At 41.1% G+C, this 20075-nt stretch overlaps 1 protein-coding gene across 3 annotated transcripts; it reads right to left on the reverse strand.

Annotated features, from left to right (window-relative positions):
* Nucleotides 1–12888: 12888 nt before the first annotated feature.
* On the reverse strand, nucleotides 12889–18173 carry LOC107605223 (protein IQ-DOMAIN 21). Of its 3 annotated transcripts, none has more exons than XM_016307018.3 (5): nucleotides 17978–18173; nucleotides 17738–17865; nucleotides 14734–15042; nucleotides 14143–14541; nucleotides 12889–13714 (listed from the first exon to the last, which is right to left on the reverse strand). In XM_016307018.3, exons 2-5 carry the CDS (start codon nucleotides 17849–17851, stop codon nucleotides 13076–13078), a joined length of 1461 nt encoding a protein of 486 aa, XP_016162504.1. In that variant the 5' UTR covers nucleotides 17852–17865; nucleotides 17978–18173; the 3' UTR covers nucleotides 12889–13075. The 3 variants fall into 3 exon arrangements, with proteins under 3 accessions (XP_016162504.1, XP_016162503.1, XP_020960725.2); XM_016307017.3 differs by having other exon boundaries at nucleotides 17738–17868; nucleotides 17978–18163; XM_021105066.2 differs by having other exon boundaries at nucleotides 17970–18138.
* Between the last annotated feature and the right edge of the window lie 1902 nt (nucleotides 18174–20075).

The following is a 20075-nucleotide window of genomic DNA, read 5'->3' on the forward strand; positions in this document are numbered from 1 at the left end:
CTAAATTTTATTTTGTTTCAATTTTATCCCAAAAGTTTTCGATTTGTATCAAATATATCGTTGACGGCTAATTTTTTAAAAAATTTAAAACTAATTCAACAATAATTTCATAAGAACAACCCTCAACACAAGAAAATCATGCATAATTTTCATGCATTATTGTTAGATTGGTCTTAAATTTTTTGAAAATTTAGCCGTCGAGAATATATCTGATGCAAATCGAAAACTTTTGGGACAAAATTAAAACAAAATAAAACTTAGGGTTATTTTTGAAACTTTGCCAAACTTTAGGGACAAAAAATATACTTTACCCAAAAATTAATATGATGAGATGATATAATCAAAATAAAAATTAATAATTTTAAAATAATAATAAAATTAAAAATAATTAAAGATGTTTAATATAAGATTAAAAAAATAATTTTTTATTTATTAGAATTATATATATAAAAAAGAGTATTTTAAATATAAATTTTTAAATTTACTTCAAATTAAATAGAATTGACAAAATAAATAATTTAATATATAAATAATTAATTTATAAATAATGTTAATAAATTTTTATCTTGATTTTGTTATGTATAATAATAACATATTTTTTTAATTTTTTAATTTAAATTTATTTATTTTATACTTTCTACACATATTTAATAATTTAAATATTTTATTTTTTTATAATTTATTTTTTAATTATTAATATTAAATTTATTATTTTAAAAATAAAAATATAAAAATGTTTTTTTCGTGCCTGTTAAACCGCTAGTTTTATATAACTCTTATATAGGTATTGCACATTCGCAAACTGTAAAGTTTTGAAGTGATCGTGAGATAGAAACATATATGTGCAAAGTGTTGCAATTGACAGAAAAAAGAAATTATGCAGAGGAAAACATAAAGAACTTGTGTATCGAGTAGTCAATGATAAATAAGCTATATATATATTACTTGGAGAGAAAGGGTCTTTATTGTCATTTTTATTACAGTGTCTGCTATTGTATTTACATTTCTCAAAATTAATCGGAGATCAACATGCCATTTTTAAGACTTGATATCTTGGATTTTTAATATCAAAAAATCAATAAAACCAGAGCAATCCTGTAAATTATTGATGATAATAAAGATCTCTATACAGTCTATCTCACATATAATATCTCTTTGTGTCGAGTTTCAAATTAAAATAAAGCTTCTTCAAATAACAAACAACTCTCCTTGCAGAATATTATAATTCTCAATTATTTTCAGACAGTCTCGTTGCCACCTTCCCTTTTAATCTCTGCTAACACAGGCAAAATCAACCCGTACATTATTGTCAGGATAGCTAGCATCATAATTAATCTTAAAGGTACCCACCGAGGAGGAAATCCAAAAGCCACTAATGGTGGAAGAGATAAACACTCGTTGTAACTCAAAAATATTCCGGTGCTCCTTTTCCAAGAACAAAGCAATATCAATCACCTTGTCCGTGATCCAAGGCTCGTAGGAATGAAAGATCGCGTTATTCCTTGAACGCCAAATCCACCATATATCAGAAAAGAATCTAAAGGGGTGTTGTTTGCTATTATGTAAGAACCAACTCATCAAATCCAATGATTGACCGGAGATCTCCAAACCTTGCCAAACTAGCTAGGCTTTTGGACAATCCCAAATGTAATGTAAAACCGATTCCTGATCTAAGAAACATCGTGGACAGCTATCCGTATGCGAAATGTCTCTCCTAAAACGAAATACAACAGTAGGAAGAGCCTCCCAAAAACATGGCCAGGCCAATAATTTGTGCTTTTTCGGAACATATTGACGCCAAAGTCAAAGATGATTCCCCCTGTCCTCCCAACTCTTCTTACTGAGCCACAAATAACCTCTACGAGCGTCATAAGCTTTTGAAGCCACACCAATCCAACATCAACCGACCTCTGAACCAGCTTGAACAAGTTGTAGGAGTTAATATTGCTCTCCAAAGACTGATTCAGAGGAGAATAGATAACTCAAGGTTCCACTGTCCAGATGACCAAAGGTTAAAGATCCGATCATCCGGAGATCCGAATCAAAAATGTGAACACAATCCATCTCATGGCACAGTCGCCCCTCTCTTCTCCATTTAGAAAACCAAAAGTTCTGTTCCAAACTCCCAATGCATTAAATAAAATCTTCCTTTAAGATATCCCAAACTCGACATATACTCTTCCAAATATAAGATCCCCTGCCTCGAGACCGACTGAAGCATTCATCCTTAGAGGAATGGTATTTCTTCGTCAACAGTTGAACTCATAGCTTCTCAGGATGGTGAAAAAGTTGTCAAACTAGCTTTTCAAGAAAAACAATATTAATACAAAAAAGATCTCTAATTCCAAGACCTCCAAATTTTTTAGTAGTGACCAATACCTTCCAGTTAACTAGATTCACACATCTACTATCAAATTGACCTTTTCATAAAAAATTTCGCATCATAAATTCTATCTTATTAGTTATCCTTTTAAAAAAGAAAAATACCTGCATACAGTAAGTAGAAATCGTAATCACTACTGAATTAAACAAACAAACTCTGCCATCTTATTAAGACTACTAATGACGTTAGTTATGATCTTACGATGAACGGATTTATGTTTATAAATGAAAAAGCTCCAAGCGAAATACAACCATCTTTTCTTGATCCCAGTCTCTATTTTTAGAACTCCCAAGCATTAAGCATCTTATCAAGGAAGATATCCGAGGTTTTCACCTTAGAATCGAGTTGGGGACATAATAGTAATACTTGAAGATTTTTCACCATGAAGAAAAAAATATAAAAGATTAACTATAACGCCAAAAAAATGCGTAAATCATTATACATTTATACCCTTGTCATTTACAGTGTGTCGAGTGGATAAGTACAACAGGCAAAAAATTTTGCTTTATGCTTATGCAGAACCACAAACTTTTGCAAATAATCTTGGGCCATTGCGGAACACAATACTCAAAAACCATACTAATATAGGTTCTCGAGTGGGACAACATTACAACCCAGCTTTCAAATGAATGAGGCTTAGAGCAGTGGTTTGTCCAAAAAAGGAGTCTCTCGAGGGCATACCGACCCACAAATTAAAGAGCATAACTCTATCTATAGATTTCTTCAGAATTTTTCTTGCAAACACTATAAATAAAGTGCTTAATATACTTCTGGAAAGATTTCAAACCAGTGTTCCAATTGTTTTAACTGTTGATTTCAATTAATATATATTATATATATTTGTTACGGCCTTGGGCTCCCACGGGTCAACCCGACCCGAGCTCCACCCGGCCCGACTACACGCCTCATAACCGACCCGGACACGCATCCCGTACAGCTCTCTCACAGCTATGGGACAGCGTCCTTGGGAATATGGGCCTGCCCTCCAGAGGGGCCCAATACTGACATGTATATAAGGGGAAGACTGGCTCTTCCCCCGAGGTACGTCACATTTCTCACATCACCCCTCTTTCCGCCTGCACATTGTCTGACAAGAGCGTCGGAGTGTCTTTGCAGGTGGCACCCCCCCTCTTTCCACACAAAGTACTCGGGACCTCGCATCTCTTGGACCGGACGACAGTGACCCGACGAGCCCCTCCATCACTTCGAACTCTGACCCGAAACATTCGGTAGCCGACCTACCGAACATTGGCGCCGTCTGTGGGGACTCGTCCATGGACTTCGTACTAGTCCAGACTGGGACAGGTAGCGAGGCCGCGCCTCCCGTGCTTGGGGGAGGCGCCGTTTCGACAGAAACCCGACAACAGCAGAGGTCGCCCCCGAGGGACACGACGCAGACTCACGAAAGACGTCCCTTCGGAGGTACTGGCGACAACCACGCCAGGATAATGCAAGAGTTGCGCCATAGGATGCAAGACTTAGAGCGCCGGCTAGCCGAGAGAGAACGCGACCAACGCACCCCGGAGCGGAGCCCCACCCGCTCCCGTTCAAGGAGCCGCTCGAGGCGCTCACCCAGCCCCCAATACGAGTCGGAGAGCACGGGGGGACGATGACGAGCCAGAAGAAGAAGTCGGGACCCCATCATTTACGCCCGACACGAGAGACGGCGTGCGTCGAACAGAGGCAAAGAGGACGCCCGCCGGGAGAATGACGAGCTGGGGAGAACTACCCGGGGACCGGTGATAATAGGAGCGACCCCTTTCCACCGTTCCGTACTCGAGGTCCGGCTGCCGAAACACTTCGACAAGCCAACGGACATGAAGTATGATGGAACACAAGATCCCCTAGAACACTTGACGACTTTTGAGGTCAGAATGAACCTGGAAGGGGTAGGAGACGAGGTCAGATGTCGCGCCTTCCCGGTCACCTTGGCGGGCCCGGCGATACGGTGGTTCAACAACCTCCCGCAGGGCTCGGTGACTCAATTCTCCGACATCAGCCACGCCTTCTTGGCCCAATTCACGACCAGGATCGTCAAAGCTAAACACCCAATCAATTTGCTAGGGGTGACACAGAGACCCGGAGAGCCGATCAGGAAATACCTGGACCGTTTTAATGACGAGTGCCTGGAAATTGACGGTCTAACGGACTCGGTGGCAAGCCTATGCTTGACGAACGGGCTCTCGAATGAGAACTTCAGGAAACACCTTACCACAAAGCCCGTTTGGACAATGCAAGAGATCCAATGCGTGGCCAAAGAATACATCAACGACGAAGAAGTCAGCCGGGTCGTGGCTGCCAATAAGCGGCAGCCCGCCTACAACCAAGCCCGGCACTATGAAGGCAGAGAAAAACCAAAGGAACACGCCAGGGACGGCGGTCCGAGTAAAACACCCAAACCGTTCTCCCGAGTTGGGAAGTTCACCAATTATACCCCCCTCACAGTGCCAATCACCGAAGTTTACCAACAGATAGCGGAAAAGGGGATACTGTCAAAGCCCCGAACTTTGAAGGACAGGACGGGAGGAAACAAGAACCTCTACTGCGAGTACCACAAGAGTTATGGACACAAGACCCAAGACTGCTTCGACCTAAAAGACGCCCTGGAGCAAGCTATCAGGGATGGGAAACTTGCCGACTTCTCCCACCTTATACGGGAACCAAGGAGACGTAACCGGGACCACGATAGCGAAGATAGATCCCGGTCAACAAGGCGACGGCAGGAACCAGAGGGTGACGACCACGGGCTTACGGTGGTAAACGTGGTAACGGCCAGGAATACCGCCCCAAGGTCAAAGTCAGCACAGAAAAAAGACGCCAAGGTCCTAGCGGTCTCCACCTCGGCAGGTAGAAGTTTCCGAGGTACCCCGCCCATCTTCTTCGGCCCAGAGGACCAATGGTTTGACGAGGCACCGGAAAGTCCGCCCATGGTCATCACGGCCAGGGTCGGAACGGGCCTCGTCAAACGAATCCTGGTAGACACGGGGGCAGACTCAAACATCATGTTTCGAAACGTTTTCAATGTCCTGGGACTAAGGGACACCGACCTGACGACCCACCAGCACGGTGTGGTAGGGTTGGGGGACCACTTCATCAAGCCGGATGGAATCATCTCACTCCCGACCTCTGTGGGACAGGGGCAAAAGCGACGAACAGTCATGGCGGACTTCGTAATATTACGAGACTCCACGGCTTATAACATCATCCTAGGAAGAAAAACCATCAACGACCTGGGGGCCGCCATTAGCACAAAGCTGCTGGTGATGAAGTTTGTCACTGATGACGGATCCGTAGGATCCATCAAAGGCGACTTAGAAACGGCGGTCGCTTGCGACCACGCCAGCCTTTCTCTCAGGAAAAAATCCAAAGAAGCATCTGGGGTCTTCCTTGCTGACCTGGACGCCAGGATAGACGACAAACCTAGACCAGAGCCAGAAGGAGACTTGGAAAAGTTCAGGGTCGGCGAGGAGGACGATAAATTCACATTCATAAACAGGAACCTCCCCCATGAAATGAAGGAGCCTTTAATGGAAATGATCAGGGCCAATGCCGACCTCTTTGCCTGGACGCCTGCCGATATGCCCGGGATAGATCCCAGCTCATATTGCATCATCTGGCCGTCAAGGCGGGAACCAAGCCAGTAGCCCAGAGGAGGAGAAAAATGTCGCAAGAAAGGGCAGAAGAGGTAGCCAGGCAAACGGCCAGCCTCCTAGAAGCAGGATTCATCCGAGAACTAGACTACTCGACCTGGTTGTCGAACGTGGTCCTGGTTAAAAAGCACAATGGGAGATGAAGAATGTGCGTAGACTACTCTGACCTCAACAAGGCGTGTCCTAAGGATTGCTACCCCCTACCTAACATCGACGCACTCGTCGACGCAGCGGCGGGGTACCGATATCTGAGCTTCATGGATGCCTACTCAGGATACAATCAGATACCGATGCACCGACTCGACGAGGAAAAAACGGCGTTCATAACGCCAGGAGGAACCTATTGTTACAAGGTAATGCCTTTTGGTCTGAAAAATGCTGGGGCCACGTACCAAAGGCTGATGAATAGGATATTCAGTGAACTTATAGGCAAAACAGTAGAATTCTACGTAGATGATATACTCGCAAAGACCACACGACCCGACGACCTCCTGAGTGACCTCGATGGCGTTTTTTCCTCCCTACGACAACACGGCATGAGGCTTAATCCGCTCAAGTGCGCGTTTGTCATGGAGGCCGGAAAGTTCCTGGGATTCATGATTACTCAAAGAGGAGTAGAAGCCAACCCAGAGAAGTGTCGAGCAGTTCTCCAGATGAAGAGCCCGGGTTGTATCAAAGACGTCCAACGTCTCGCCGGGAGGTTAATGGCTTTATCCCGATTCCTCGGCGCGTCAGCAGCGAAAGCTCTGCCTTTCTTCAATCTAATGAAAAAAGGAATGACGTTCGAATGGACCCCAACATGCGAAGAGGCATTCAACCACTTCAAGCAAATCTTAGCGGCACCACCGGTCCTCGGAAAACCCAAGGCCGGAGAACCACTCTACCTCTACTTATCAGTAACCGAGGAGGCACTTGCCACGGTTCTCGTTAGAGAAGAAGGGCAGACCCAACAACCCATGTACTTCGTGAGCAGGGTCCTCCAAGGACCAGAATTGAAATACAGCAAGTTGGAAAAACTGGCGCTGGCGCTACTGGTCTCTTCCCGAAGGTTAAGACAATACTTCCAGAGCCATCGTATAGTCCTGAGGACGGATCAGGCGATTCGCCAAGTACTGGAAAAACCTGATTTGGCTGGTAGGATGATGACCTGGGCCATCGAGCTCTCCCAATACGACCTACAATATGAACCCCGACATGCAATCAAAGCCCAGGCAATGGCAGACTTTCTGGTAGAGGTGACGGGGGACCCCCCGAGGAAACGGGCACACGATGGAGGCTCCACGTTGACGGGGCCTCCAACCAAACGTCCGGGGGAGCAGGGGTCATCTTAGAAAGCCCCGCAGGGGTCATCTATGAGCAATCGACTAGGTTCGAGTTTCCAGTGTCGAACAACCAAGCAGAATATGAAGCTCTCTTGGGCGGATTAATACTAGCTCGGGAAGTCAGAGCGACAAAGGTCGAAGTATGCAGCGACTCACAAGTTGTCACCTCGCAGGTGAACGGAAGCTACCAAGCCCGGGATCCCCTCCTGCAAAAATACTTGGAAAAGGTTAAAGAAATAACGAGTCAGTTCCAGGAAGTCATCGTCCAACACGTCCCAAGAGAAAGGAACACACGAGCAGACCTCCTGTCTAAGCTGGCAAGCACAAAGTCAGGATCGGGTAACCGGTCCCTCATCCAAGGCATGGTGAAGGAACCAACGGTCGCCCTCCATTTGACGAAGTCAAGCCCCTCATGGCTAGACCCCATCACCAACTTCCTGGAAATCGGCAAGTTGCCTGAAGATGAGAAAGCAGCCAAAGCCTTAAGAAGGGAGGCGGCCAGATACGCGATTATATAGGGACAACTATTCAAAAAGGGACTCAGCCAACCCTTGTTGAAATGTTTGCACCCCGACCAGACGGACTACGTGCTTAGAGAAGTCCATGAGGGGTGTTGCGGACACCACATCGGGGGCAAAGCCCTAGCAAGGAAGCTCATCTGAGCAGGATACTATTGGCCAACAATGATGAAAGACTCAAAGGAATTTGTCAAAAAATGCATAAAGTGTCAACAAAACGCCAACTTCCACAAGGCACCGGCCTCCGAGCTAAACTCTCTGACGACTACTCGACCTTTCGCACAATGGGGAGTCGACCTCCTGGGGCCTTTCCCGGTCGGCCCAGGACAAGTCAAATACCTCATTGTCGCCATCAACTACTACACCAAATGGGTGGAGGCTGAACCGCTGGCTACGATATCGTCCTCCAACTGTCGAAAGTTCATGTGGAAGCAGGTGATAACCCGTTTCGGTATCCCGGAAGTCGTTATCTCAGACAACGGGACCCAATTCACGGACAAGAAGTTCATGGAGTTCCTCTCTGGCCTAGGGATAAAGCAGAAGTTCTCCTCGGTAGAACATCCCCAAACAAACGGGCAGGTAGAAGCCGCAAACAAGGTCATCCTTCTTGGTCTAAAGAAGCGCTTAGACAATAAGAAGGGAACATGGGCTGACGAACTCGCCTCCGTCCTATGGTCTTATCGGACAACTGAGCAAAGCGCTACAGGGGAAACTCCCTTCCGCCTAACATACGGGGTCGATGCGGTACTACCAGTCGAAATCGGGGAACCGAGCCCCCGACTACTACTCGCGGGAATGAGCGAAGCGGTCGAAAAGGACCTGGTTGAGGAAACCAGGGAGATGGATCACCTATCAGAAACGGCACTGAAACAAAGGATAGCCCTGCGTTTCAACGCAAAAGTCCTCAAGCGAGATTTTAAGGAAAGGGACCTCGTCCTGAGACGCAACGACATCGGCGTCCTGACCCCAGGGGAAGGCAAGCTGGCGGTAAATTGGGAAGGTCCCTACAGGGTAAGGGAGGTACTCGGCAAAGGTGCTTACAAGCTCGAGAGACTCGACGGCAAGGAAATACCCAGAACATGGAATACGGGTAGCCTAAGAAGGTTCTACTCATGACCAGACGACTCGCCGACCCGGAAACCCAAACAAATTGTAAATATTCGCCTTGTTCGCATGATGATCTGTCTTTTTATTTTTACTCACCGTATTGATTAATTCGTTTAGCTAACGACTAACTCATACTTGTCAAAAATTTTCGTGCTTTACTACTACTTTCCTACGTGCGCCGCGCACGGACGCCCCCTAAGACGGCAGACCGGGACTGATCACCCCGGGGGCCATTTTCCTTATGGCCAAAGCCAACTACGACGACAACTCGACCACGGTGATCCAAGCCACAACAAACATAAAACGGGGAAACGGGCGCGAGCCCACCCCCGAAAGAAACAACGACAACAAATATAGCAAACGGCAACCCGGCCAAACGACCGAATAAGTATAACTTATAAAGAGTCAAAACAAAAAACGAGCAATAATTTGTTCAGCAAACGCGTTACAAAATATCCTAAGTTACAAGGCCTCACTTCCTCGGCATGTCAACAATCTTTCCGTCCTGGATAGTCTTGAAAACGCCAATTGACGACGTGTCAAAATCAGGAGCTGCGATCCTCAGCTGAGCCTTCAGGGCATCTTCGGTCATCGAGATGGCGTTCTTCCCTTGCTCCCTGGTCACCTTAAGCTTCTTCCTAAGCTCAGCGGCTTCAGCTTTTGCGATTTTCGCCTCCGAGATGGCCTGCTCCCGCACTTTTTCCAAAGCGACAACCCGACCCTGAGCGGCATTCAGCTGACCCTCCAATGTCATCTCACGCTCAAGAAGCCGGGCCACGGTCTCATCGGACGCCTTCAACCTCTCCGCAACAAATGACGATTTCTCCTCAGCAGCGCTAAGCTTCCCCCCATCTCGGACAGCTGACCCTGGAGGAGCTCAACTTGAGTCTTGAAGCCTTTGTTCGCCTTAACAGAGGACTCGAGCTTCCTCCGGAGTGCCTCCATTCCCGATAACTCGAATTCAGCCTTCCGAGCTATCACGGCCCCGCGAAGCAAGGTGCGATACATCCACCTCGCTTGCCCGGACAGTTCGGTCTCATGAAAATGCTCCTCTGTCCCGGGTATCAACTGGGAGTCAATAAACTTGGTAGCATCAAAGTTCCTTTCCATTATGGTAAGGGCCCCTTCCGGGCTGGAAGACATCTTTCGCTTCTTAGGAGTATGGATAAGCTCCACGTCACTGTCCGGCTGGGGGGTGAGGGTCGCGTGCCCTTCAGCGGGCCCTTCCTCACGGGTAGGGGAAACCTGGCTCCCTGCAGCCTGTTTTCCCGACACGTCGGCATCCTGGGGAGAAGGCGCATCCTGGGGAGAAGGCACAGCCTGATTCTCCTTCTCCCCTGAATGACCCTCCGACTTACCGACATCCTTCTCTTCGGCATTCTCGTCGTCACTTGCTTCAAAAAAGGTCTTCATCAGATTCTCAAGACCGGTCACGGTGGCAGACATTTCCACTGCAACAAACAACAGGTACATTAGTCGTTAGATCGGGAAAAGAAAAACAACAATAAAGAAACATGGGCAAACAAAGAAGACAACTCACGAATATAGCTCCTGGCGGCCTCCCGTTCACCCATAAGAAGATGAGGGTTCACGGGGTTCTTTTCAAAAATAGCAAAAAGAACGTCAGCTATTTGCTTATCTACAGCCGACAACCTCTTGTACGTAACCTTGATGAAAGGATTCGACCCCGCACCAAAACTCCAATAAGTCTGGATAAGGCGCTCCCCCTCTAACGACAACCAAAAGGGGTGACGACCTTTGACGGGATGAACTTTGAAGTACTTATCTTTAAAACCATGGTAGGAGTCCTCAAAAAGGCCAAAAATTCTCCTACCCTGGGCGGAACGGAAAGAAAGAAACCCTTTCCTCGCCTTCCCCTGTTTGGAAGGGTTGGTAAGGTTGAAATAGAAGAGGAAGACGTCCACCGACACCGGCAGCTCTAGATGCTCACAAACCATTTCGAAGCAGCGGATCGAAGCCCAGCTGTTCGGATGAAGCTGAGAAGGGGGGACGGATATCCGGTTCAGCAGCGCCATTTGAAAGTCGTAGAACGGTATCCAAACGCCGACTTGTGTGAACATGGACTTGTAAAACCAAATCCAATCGGGGACACGAGGAGAGTGGAAGTTGAGCTCATAAATACGCTCATGGGGGGGCAGGGACAATGGCCTCGTAGTTGGCCTCCTCGTCAGTCCCCCCACACAAGTAGCCGGCTTGCCGGAACTCGGTCAACTCCTCCAAATCCATTTGGTTGGGCGAGCTCCTGATATCGTCAGTCACCCAGGCGTACGGGTCGTAGGCCGCGCCAGATCCAGAAGACCGGGAAACGATGCGAGGCATACCTACATCGGGGTACCACTCCGTTAGACTATGAGGTCGGGAGTCCACAGAAAGTCAGAAACTACGCCTTTTCAAACTCAGATCGTGGCCAAAAACAGTTAAAAACTACGCCTACCACGCAAATCACCTAAAACCTACCCAGGAATGGTACCCTCCCTTAATTCGTCTACCCCACCATTGGAAGGCCATTCAGCTAAAGTAAATCAAGCATGCAACAATCGCAAACAACAACTATGCAGCAGTAAAATATGGCATAAATACAAGGAAAGAGGAAGCAGAAATTACCTGAGTTGGTTGCAGGAACTTGAGAGGAAAAAGAAGGCACGAGAAGGCTCGAACAGGGAATTTTGGATATCAGGGAGAGAGGAAAGTGAAAATGGCAAGGGTAGGAGAAAAAGAGAAAGAAACTGTTTAAAAACCACCACAAGGAGCGCGAAAAGAGATAGGGGCAAAATGGTATTTACGCGTGGGGTTTTAACCCATTATGAGCATTTAATGCTCAGCACGAAGAACGAAGCGACGAACGAACGCCCCAGCAGACCAAGGGACACGCGCACAAGAAACGCGCCTCCTCCACGGTCAGCCGATTCGACGACAACACACGAACAAGGATATCACGCACCACCGATCGCCTCACGACCATCACTGGTGCGTCGGGGGCACTGTTACGGCCTTGGGCTCCCACGGGTCAACCCGACCCGAGCTCCACCGGGCCCGACTACACGCCTCATAACCGACCCGGACACGCGTCCCGTACGGCTCTCTCACAGCTATGGGACAGCGTCCTTGGGAATATGGGCCTGCCCTCCAGAGGGGCCCAATACTGACATGTATATAAGGGGAAGACTGGCTCTTCCCCCGAGGTACGTCACATTTCTCACATCACCCCTCTTTCCGCCTGCACATTGTCTGACAAGAGCGTCGGAGTGTCTTTGCAGGTGGCACCCCCCCCTCTTTCCACACAAGGTACTCGGGACCTCGCATCTCTTGGACCGGACGACAGTGACCCGACGAGCCCCTCCATCACTTCGAACTCTGACCCGAAACATTCGGTAGCCGACCTACCGAACAATATTTTTTATAATTCAGATCAACGGTTAAAACAACTAGAACACCGATGTTTTCAGTACACTTAAAACTCTTCCTATACTTCTTATATTTCTTGGACCTCATTGAATTGGTCATCCGAGTTCGTTGTAAGTACACTCCACCATCTCCACCATCAGGAAGACGCTAACTTAAAGCAAGAAGATGAAGATTCATCACAATCTCATATTGAATCCTACAAATTCATATTTTACAACTTTAAAACCAAGTAATTCTAATCTCGCCTCCAAAACAATATGGAAATAATTTCATCAAGAATCATATTATTAATAATATTTGAGTTTTAATTTCTAATTAATAACACAATGAAATATAATTTTTTGACTGTCTAACATAATTGAAAATAATCTATAAAAGATTGTCATTGAAAGCTCATGAAAAATAAGTCATTCAAAATCTATAATAATATAAAACAAATAAATTAAAAAAAAAAAGTTGTTCTGGATATTACAGTCTGAAAATAGAAGTTCAAAACAAACATGTCGTTATTAAGTTGTCATAATTACCGATTCATGTCATATGATCAATCTCACAATGCAACCTCTTATATGTATATTCCACGGTACAATCTCTTACAACAATTACTGTAATTTTGATTTTTCTTTTCTTTCCCTCATAAAAAGACAGCATATGAATGAACGAATCAAACTATGCCCAACCATGAGTTCCAAGTTGAATGGCCCAGTCTTCAATGTAATCTGGGTTGCTGCTAACTATCCTTCTAGATTGAGGACGAAACCCATTAATCTTTGGGCTTGGGCTCCTGGTATATTGGTAACTTGTTGTTCCACCGGAGCTAGACGAGTCACAGCCTGAACCCGTAACAGAACCTCCCTTTGTCGATGAGTTCCACTGTGGCCCAGGTGAGGCCCGTGGTTTGCTTGGGCCTTGATCCCGAACCTTGGCCTTTGCAGACTGAGTTGGTGCCATATAGCTGGGTCTACTTGGGCTTGGAGGTCTTTGATGTTGTCTACTTAGAATTGGGCTTTGGTCAACAAAGTCTTGGTTCATTGGGCCCATGTTGAGATTATTACTTGGGCCTGGAGTTGCAATCTTGTCCATTTCTACGGTTTTCTCAGACATGTTATCTGTTGTAGTTGAGGTTGTTGAAGCAAGATTCATATAAGGGGTCTCACGTGGGCTCAGGTGCTTAACATTGTGCGGTTGAGATGACATCCAACGCTCTAACCAGTTCCAACCCCATTGGGCTTTTTCACGCTCATTGGGATAATAAGTTCCCATGTCATCACTATTTGGAGCTGTTTGCATGTATTGATTATGTGGTTGCTGCAGGGTTAATGGTTGTTAATGAAACTCCCAAAAAAAAAAAGAAAAGAAAAGAAAAAAACATGTAAACAAAGGGCATGATTGATTTCTGTTTTTTTTTTTCCCCTAAAAAATATTAAAAATCAATCAAGTCCTTTAGCTTTCTTCTTTTCCATAATTGACTATTGTTGGGTTGTTTATGAATATGATAACAGTGATAAAGAAATATTTGATAAGAGTTACTAATATATGTAAATGTAGTAATTGTAAAGGTTAAGCATCAGTAAAAAGGATAAAAATATGAAAAATGGAAAATTTATTTTGAATATGAGAAAATCTTAATCATGAAATGATTAGATAATTTATTTGTATTATGAAATACTGAAATAGTCAGCATCCAATGTTTGAGGATGCATCAATTAACAAGAGAAAGGCAAAAAAGGACTAACCTGCTGGGAGTTGAAAGCATAAGCAAGAGCTCTCTCCCTCTTCATTGCAGTATCATGTTTCCTCAAATCATTTTCCCTAACCTTGTTGCTACTTTGATGCCTATTGTCCCAACCATCACTATTTCTCATGGGGCTCATCATGATAGGCTTATTATTATTGGCAACTTGCTTCGGATGAACTTGTACTTCTTGCTCATCATCAATATCATCATCTACTTCATGATGATGAAGATGCTTCTCATGATTGAGCTGAATCCTGCGAGCTCTCACTCGTGCTTGCACCCTCACTAATGCTTGCATACACCGCATTGTCATCTGAGCTTGCTTCCGCACATTGTGTCCCCTCACCAGCGCTTGCAACCTCACAAGTCCCTTTAATGCACGCAAAGCGCGTCGAGCCTGCAAAATGTTACACTCAGTATCACCAAAAGTTAGGCTAAGAAGAAAAAGGCAGTCATAAAACCATCATCCCAAGAACTTAAGCCGATAGGATTTAATACCTGTTATCAAATTGTTCGTCCAAAAGCTTATGCTGATAGAAGTAAGTAACATTAATAATTATATCTCTAATAAAAGTAAATGAGATGGTACCAGGTAACCCCTGTAGTATGACTGAATCACTGTTGCCGCTCTCTCTTCCTTGGACTGCCGCCCATAACCCGCCAGTCTCACAACTCTAGCGGCAGCCTGAGCAGCCACAACCGCTGCCTCCGCAGCCGCTGCAGTTGCTGCCGCAACCGCAATAGCATGATTCCTGTCTTCAGCCCCAAACGCTGATGACGTGGCACTCTCCTCAGTTATCACATTTGGTGAAGTCTCTGCTTGAAACCGCTCAAAAGGCACAACTTCTGCTGCTGCTGGTACTTGGTGCTGCTGTTTCTTCCCTGTGTTGTTGTCCTTCTGAGAAAGTGAAAAGTGAAAGGCAGGCAAATTCTCGGGTCAATTAGCATTGTTTTGAAACAGTTACATAACGGTTTATTTTGTATTATTTTCATGGTAACACACAAGAAAAGAATAAAATAACTGCGCAAAATATTAAACTATACTAATCCTGAGAGGAAAAGATGAGTATCACGCTAAGAGAATTATTACATATATATATAACTATTTATGAAATTTTATGACATAATATTAAAGATGGTCGTTTAATCAAAACGATGATTTGACAATTATTATAGATTTTATATCTATTAAAAATATAATGTCTCTAAAAAATTTTATAAATGTGTTGGCCATTTTTTATTTTATGAGCTCATTTTTGAGAGTTGAATTAGACTCTTCAATTTCAATTCTAAAATGATATTAAAACTTATTCAATCTAATATTATTAGATCATTTACTTATAAATTTTCACGTTCCAAATAATCATTCGTAAATATAAAAGATATGTATTACAAGTCTTACATTTATCAATTAAATTATATCTCCAGAGAATTCACAAGCGAAGTATCTCTCACCCCATAAACTAGTTGTTAGGGTTGAGTTACTCTCCGTAATTTCATTTCTAATAACAATAATAGAAATGTTAGAAAACTATTAGAATTTATTGTTTTTAATTATCATTTTTAGTCATTAATTCAATTTTTTAGTCTAATAATCTAATAATATAATTTAGCCTACATTTTTAAACATTAATAGCTAACTAATGATTAAAAATAATAAATTTTAATAATTTTCTAATATTTTTTTAATAATAATATTATATTATCATCTCTAATAGTAATATCAATTCTTAATATATATTGCCACTTTATTTTTTATTTTCATTATTTTATTTCCAAAAATTAGTTTGAAGTGTGAGAATTGTTTTTTATTATATTGTACATGATGTGAGATTTTAATACATTCCCTCATAATGGATTGTGATATTATATTAAAATTCAATGCGTCTAATTTTATTAAAAAATAGTTTAAATATTATAATTTTTTTTTAAAAAATATCCCTAAAGTTTAATTTTATCACTAATATTTTCTATTTATTCAATTTTATCTCAAACATTTTTTATTTGTATCAAAATTATCTTAGACATTTTTTATTTTATCTTTAATGTTTTAAATAAAGTTAAGGTCCACGGATAGTTTTGACACAAATTAAAAATAGTAGAAACAAAATTAAATAAAATTTAATATTAAAAATATTTATAAAAAATAAAAATTACAAATATTTAAAACAAAAATTATATTTATTTATATAAAAATTATCTCATATTTATGAAGATGCATGTTGACATCTCATTTATAATGACGGAGAAATAAAATAGGCGTTGCATGTTATCTAAAGTTAAAAGAGAAGAAATCAAATGTTGTGTACGGGAAAAAGAAAGTATACTACTAATTAAATTAGCATAACCCTGACGTGAATACATAAAGAACAAAATTTAGAGTGTAATTTTGTTTATGCAGAAGGATCTAAGTTAGTTCTAACGTAAAATGCACACGATGCTAAGAAGATGAATGATGATGTGATGGGGTTGGGTAGTATGATAACTACGTGAGACATAAGCTATAATATTAATTTGGTACACGTTGACATTATAGGGGACCATACACCATACCCAACATATAATTTACCTATTGTATATAGTTGATGGTCCTGATGAAAACAGAGAGGTTCAGCCGCTCAGGAAACTCATCATTAGTGTTGTGGAGGAACGCATATATAAAAGACAAATACTAAACATTGTGGAAATTAAATTGCTGTACACTACTTTGGTGTAGTTATGGTGGAGGTTTGAAACATTTAATGTGTAGGGCATATATAGAACCCAAGAATTACTATAAGCCAAGGTGAATCTGGAATCACAAAAGGTAAGATATATATGCTCTACTTAATAATAGGATTATTATCATTACCATGTAGTTTATCATAGGATTTTATTAAAGTTATTTATTGAATTTTAACTAATTTTTTATTCGACTATATTATGTGTATACCAAAATTAGCCATCAACATAAAATATATATTAGAATATAAATATACATTAAAAATAAATTAGATTAAATCACACATATATTTATACACAAATTTAGTGGCTGATTTTAGTATATAAATAATATTTTTGTTTTTTATTTATCTAAAAAGGTTATAACTTAACTGAATAAACTAAAAATGTACATGATACTTTATAAAAATTTAATAATTTCTGGATAAAGAGAGACTAAATTAAAATCTTATTCTTCAACTTGCTTGTACTCCACTTAAAGTAGAAGGCGAATAAAAGACTTGGTGGTATATTTCTTCTTAAACTAACTTTTTACTAAAACAACCCATAACTTCATTTATGACATCATTAATTGGGAGAGTAGAAACAATAAGCTCCATAGAGTGCAGCGATAAGATCAGTTATGTTGTAGATATGAAACTTGTGGTTACTATTGAGTTTGATGAGATCTAGAAATAGAAGGAGGCTTATGACTAATTCAACAGCTTTGACTTGAATAAGTGGTAATTGAAATAAAAGAATCCCTTGATCATCGGTACCGATTCACAACTTAAGAGAAAATAACAATAATGAAGAAGTACAACAGAGCACTGTGTTAAGAGAAGAATCATAACATATCAAAATCAGAAGAGAAGAGTGGAAGGATGGATGACCTTTTTGGCAGGCGCCGGAGCCGGCAACAAATTCTTATTAGAAGAAGAGGATGACGAGGACGACGACTTGAAAACTTTCTTTACTGACGAAAACCAGCCTCCTTTTTTCCCCATCGGAATTGAATGATCTGCTTCTCATTAGCAACAATGATAATTCAGCCATGTCAAAAAACTATACGATAGTTAAATTGTTAAATCTTTAATTATCCAAGTGTACACAACACATACATACAGTAGTACCTGGTGGTGATGAGAGGAATATTGCTGATATGGATCACATTACATAATATTGTGGCTTGCATGAGAGAGAGAGAGAGAGAGAGAGTGTGGGGGGAGGGTGTGAGGTTAGTAATTATAAGAGAGGGCGCAACCGTCGATGGTATTTAACAGATTCACGGAGGTTGGGTTGGTCCCCAGCCCATTTATATATTCGGATATTCCCATTTAATCTTTATATGCATTTTTATTTTGATAGACTGTGTCTCTCATAATTTTATAATAAGTATATCCAATTATATACTATTATAAAATAAACAAATAAAAAAAATAAATATAAAATAAGAAAATATAAATAAAAGACTTTAGTATTAATATTTATCAATATTATTATCTCAATATAATAGAGATAATATATATATATATATATATATATATATATATATATATATTCACTAATTATATTGCAGCTTTATAAAGAGAAAGAAGTGTTTGTTGTGTGCATATTCTTTGTCTCGGATGATATTTTTATAGGCGTACAAAATTTACTTTTTCAAGCTTCATTAAATTTGCTTCATTTTAAGAAATTATATCTTTTATAATAGAAAAATTGAGCCGTTTATATAAAGGAAAATTTATCATTATCACAACATTTTCTTTTGAATGTCCATTTAGAATTATGTCTCATTGTAATCTTATTAAAGAAAAATAAAAAAAGTTTTATTGAAGAAAAAAGAGCACAATATCTTTTGTGATGATAACTACCTTGTTAAAAACTGTCATGAAAAATCCAATAGGGATAAAAAATCTGACTAAGGAAAAAAGAGTACAACCTCCCTCTCTTGTCGACATTATTTAATATCTTAAAATCGGTGCATCCCAATCTGATGTACCAATCTTTCAAATGAGGATTTTGAAAGTAACTTTGTAAATAAATCTGTCAGATTATCGCTTGAGCGGATCTGTTGGGCATCAATTGTTCATTGATTTTGAAGAACATGAGTGAAAAAGAATTTGGGAGAAATATGATTTGTTCTATCACTTTTGATGTTTCCATTCTTAAGTTGAGCAATGCATGCTTTATTATCTTCAAAAAGAATAGTTGTAGCTATTTTATGATCGATCAGTCTACATGAAGACAGAATATATTGGATTAAACTCTTGAGCCAAAAATACTCGCGACTTGCTTCATATATCGCTAGTATTTCAGCATGATTAGAGGATATTGTTGCTATCATTTGTTTCATGGACCTCCATGATATAGTTGTATCACTATATGTGAATAGGTATCCTGTTTGAGATCTTCCTTTGCGTAGATCAGACAAGTATTCTGCATTTGCATAGCTAACTAATTGTGACTTGGATTCATATGGATAAAACAATCCTATATCAACTGTTTCATGAAGATATCAAAAGATTTGTTTGATTCCATTATAATATCCTCTGGTTAGAGAGGAACTATACCTTGCTAGTAAATTCACTGCAAATAATATGTCAGGTCATGTATTATTAAAAAGATACATTAGTGCTCCAATGACACTGAGATATGGTACTTCAAGACCAAGGATATCTTCATTTTCTTCTTTAGGATGGAATTGATCAATTTCCACATCCAAAAACTTTACGATCATTGGGGTGCTTAATGGATGTGACTTATCCACATAAAATCTCTTCTAGATCTTTTCTGTGTATGTTGTTTAATGAATAAAGATTCTATTTTTTGTATGCTCGATCTGCAGACTGAGACAAAATTTAGTTTTTCCAAGATTTTTCATCTCAAACTCTTCTTTTAGAACTTTTATTACTGTTGAAATCTTTTCAAAAGTTTTAATAATATTTAAATCATCAACGTACACAGCAATTATAATGAATCCAGATGCAAATTTCTTTATGAAAACACATAGGCAGATATCATCATTCTTGAATCCGTTTTTAGCCAGATAATCAGTAAGACAATTATACCACATTCGTCTAGATTGTTTTAGACCATATAAAGATATTTGTAATTTGACTGAGTATAACCTCTGCGAGTATTCATTTGATGGTTTAGATATCTTTAGTCCTTTAGGAATTTTCATATAAATATCACGATCTAATGATCCGTATAAGTAAGTTGTCACCA

The sequence above is a fragment of the Arachis ipaensis genome, chromosome B6, assembly GCF_059453495.1.
Source record: "Arachis ipaensis isolate K30076 ecotype BB chromosome B6, ASM5945349v1, whole genome shotgun sequence".
NCBI lineage: Eukaryota > Viridiplantae > Streptophyta > Magnoliopsida > Fabales > Fabaceae > Arachis > Arachis ipaensis.

Coding starts and splice junctions, on each gene's coding strand:
- LOC107605223 (XM_021105066.2), bottom strand. CDS start 18,039: ATGCAAGCCACAATATTATGTAATGTGATCCATATCAGCAATATTCCT. Junction 17,866..17,969: donor CATCACCACCAGGTACTACT/GTATGTATGTGT, acceptor AATGAGAAGCAG/ATCATTCAATTCCGATGGGG. Junction 13,715..14,142: donor ATGCTTTCAACTCCCAGCAG/GTTAGTCCTTTT, acceptor TTAACCCTGCAG/CAACCACATAATCAATACAT.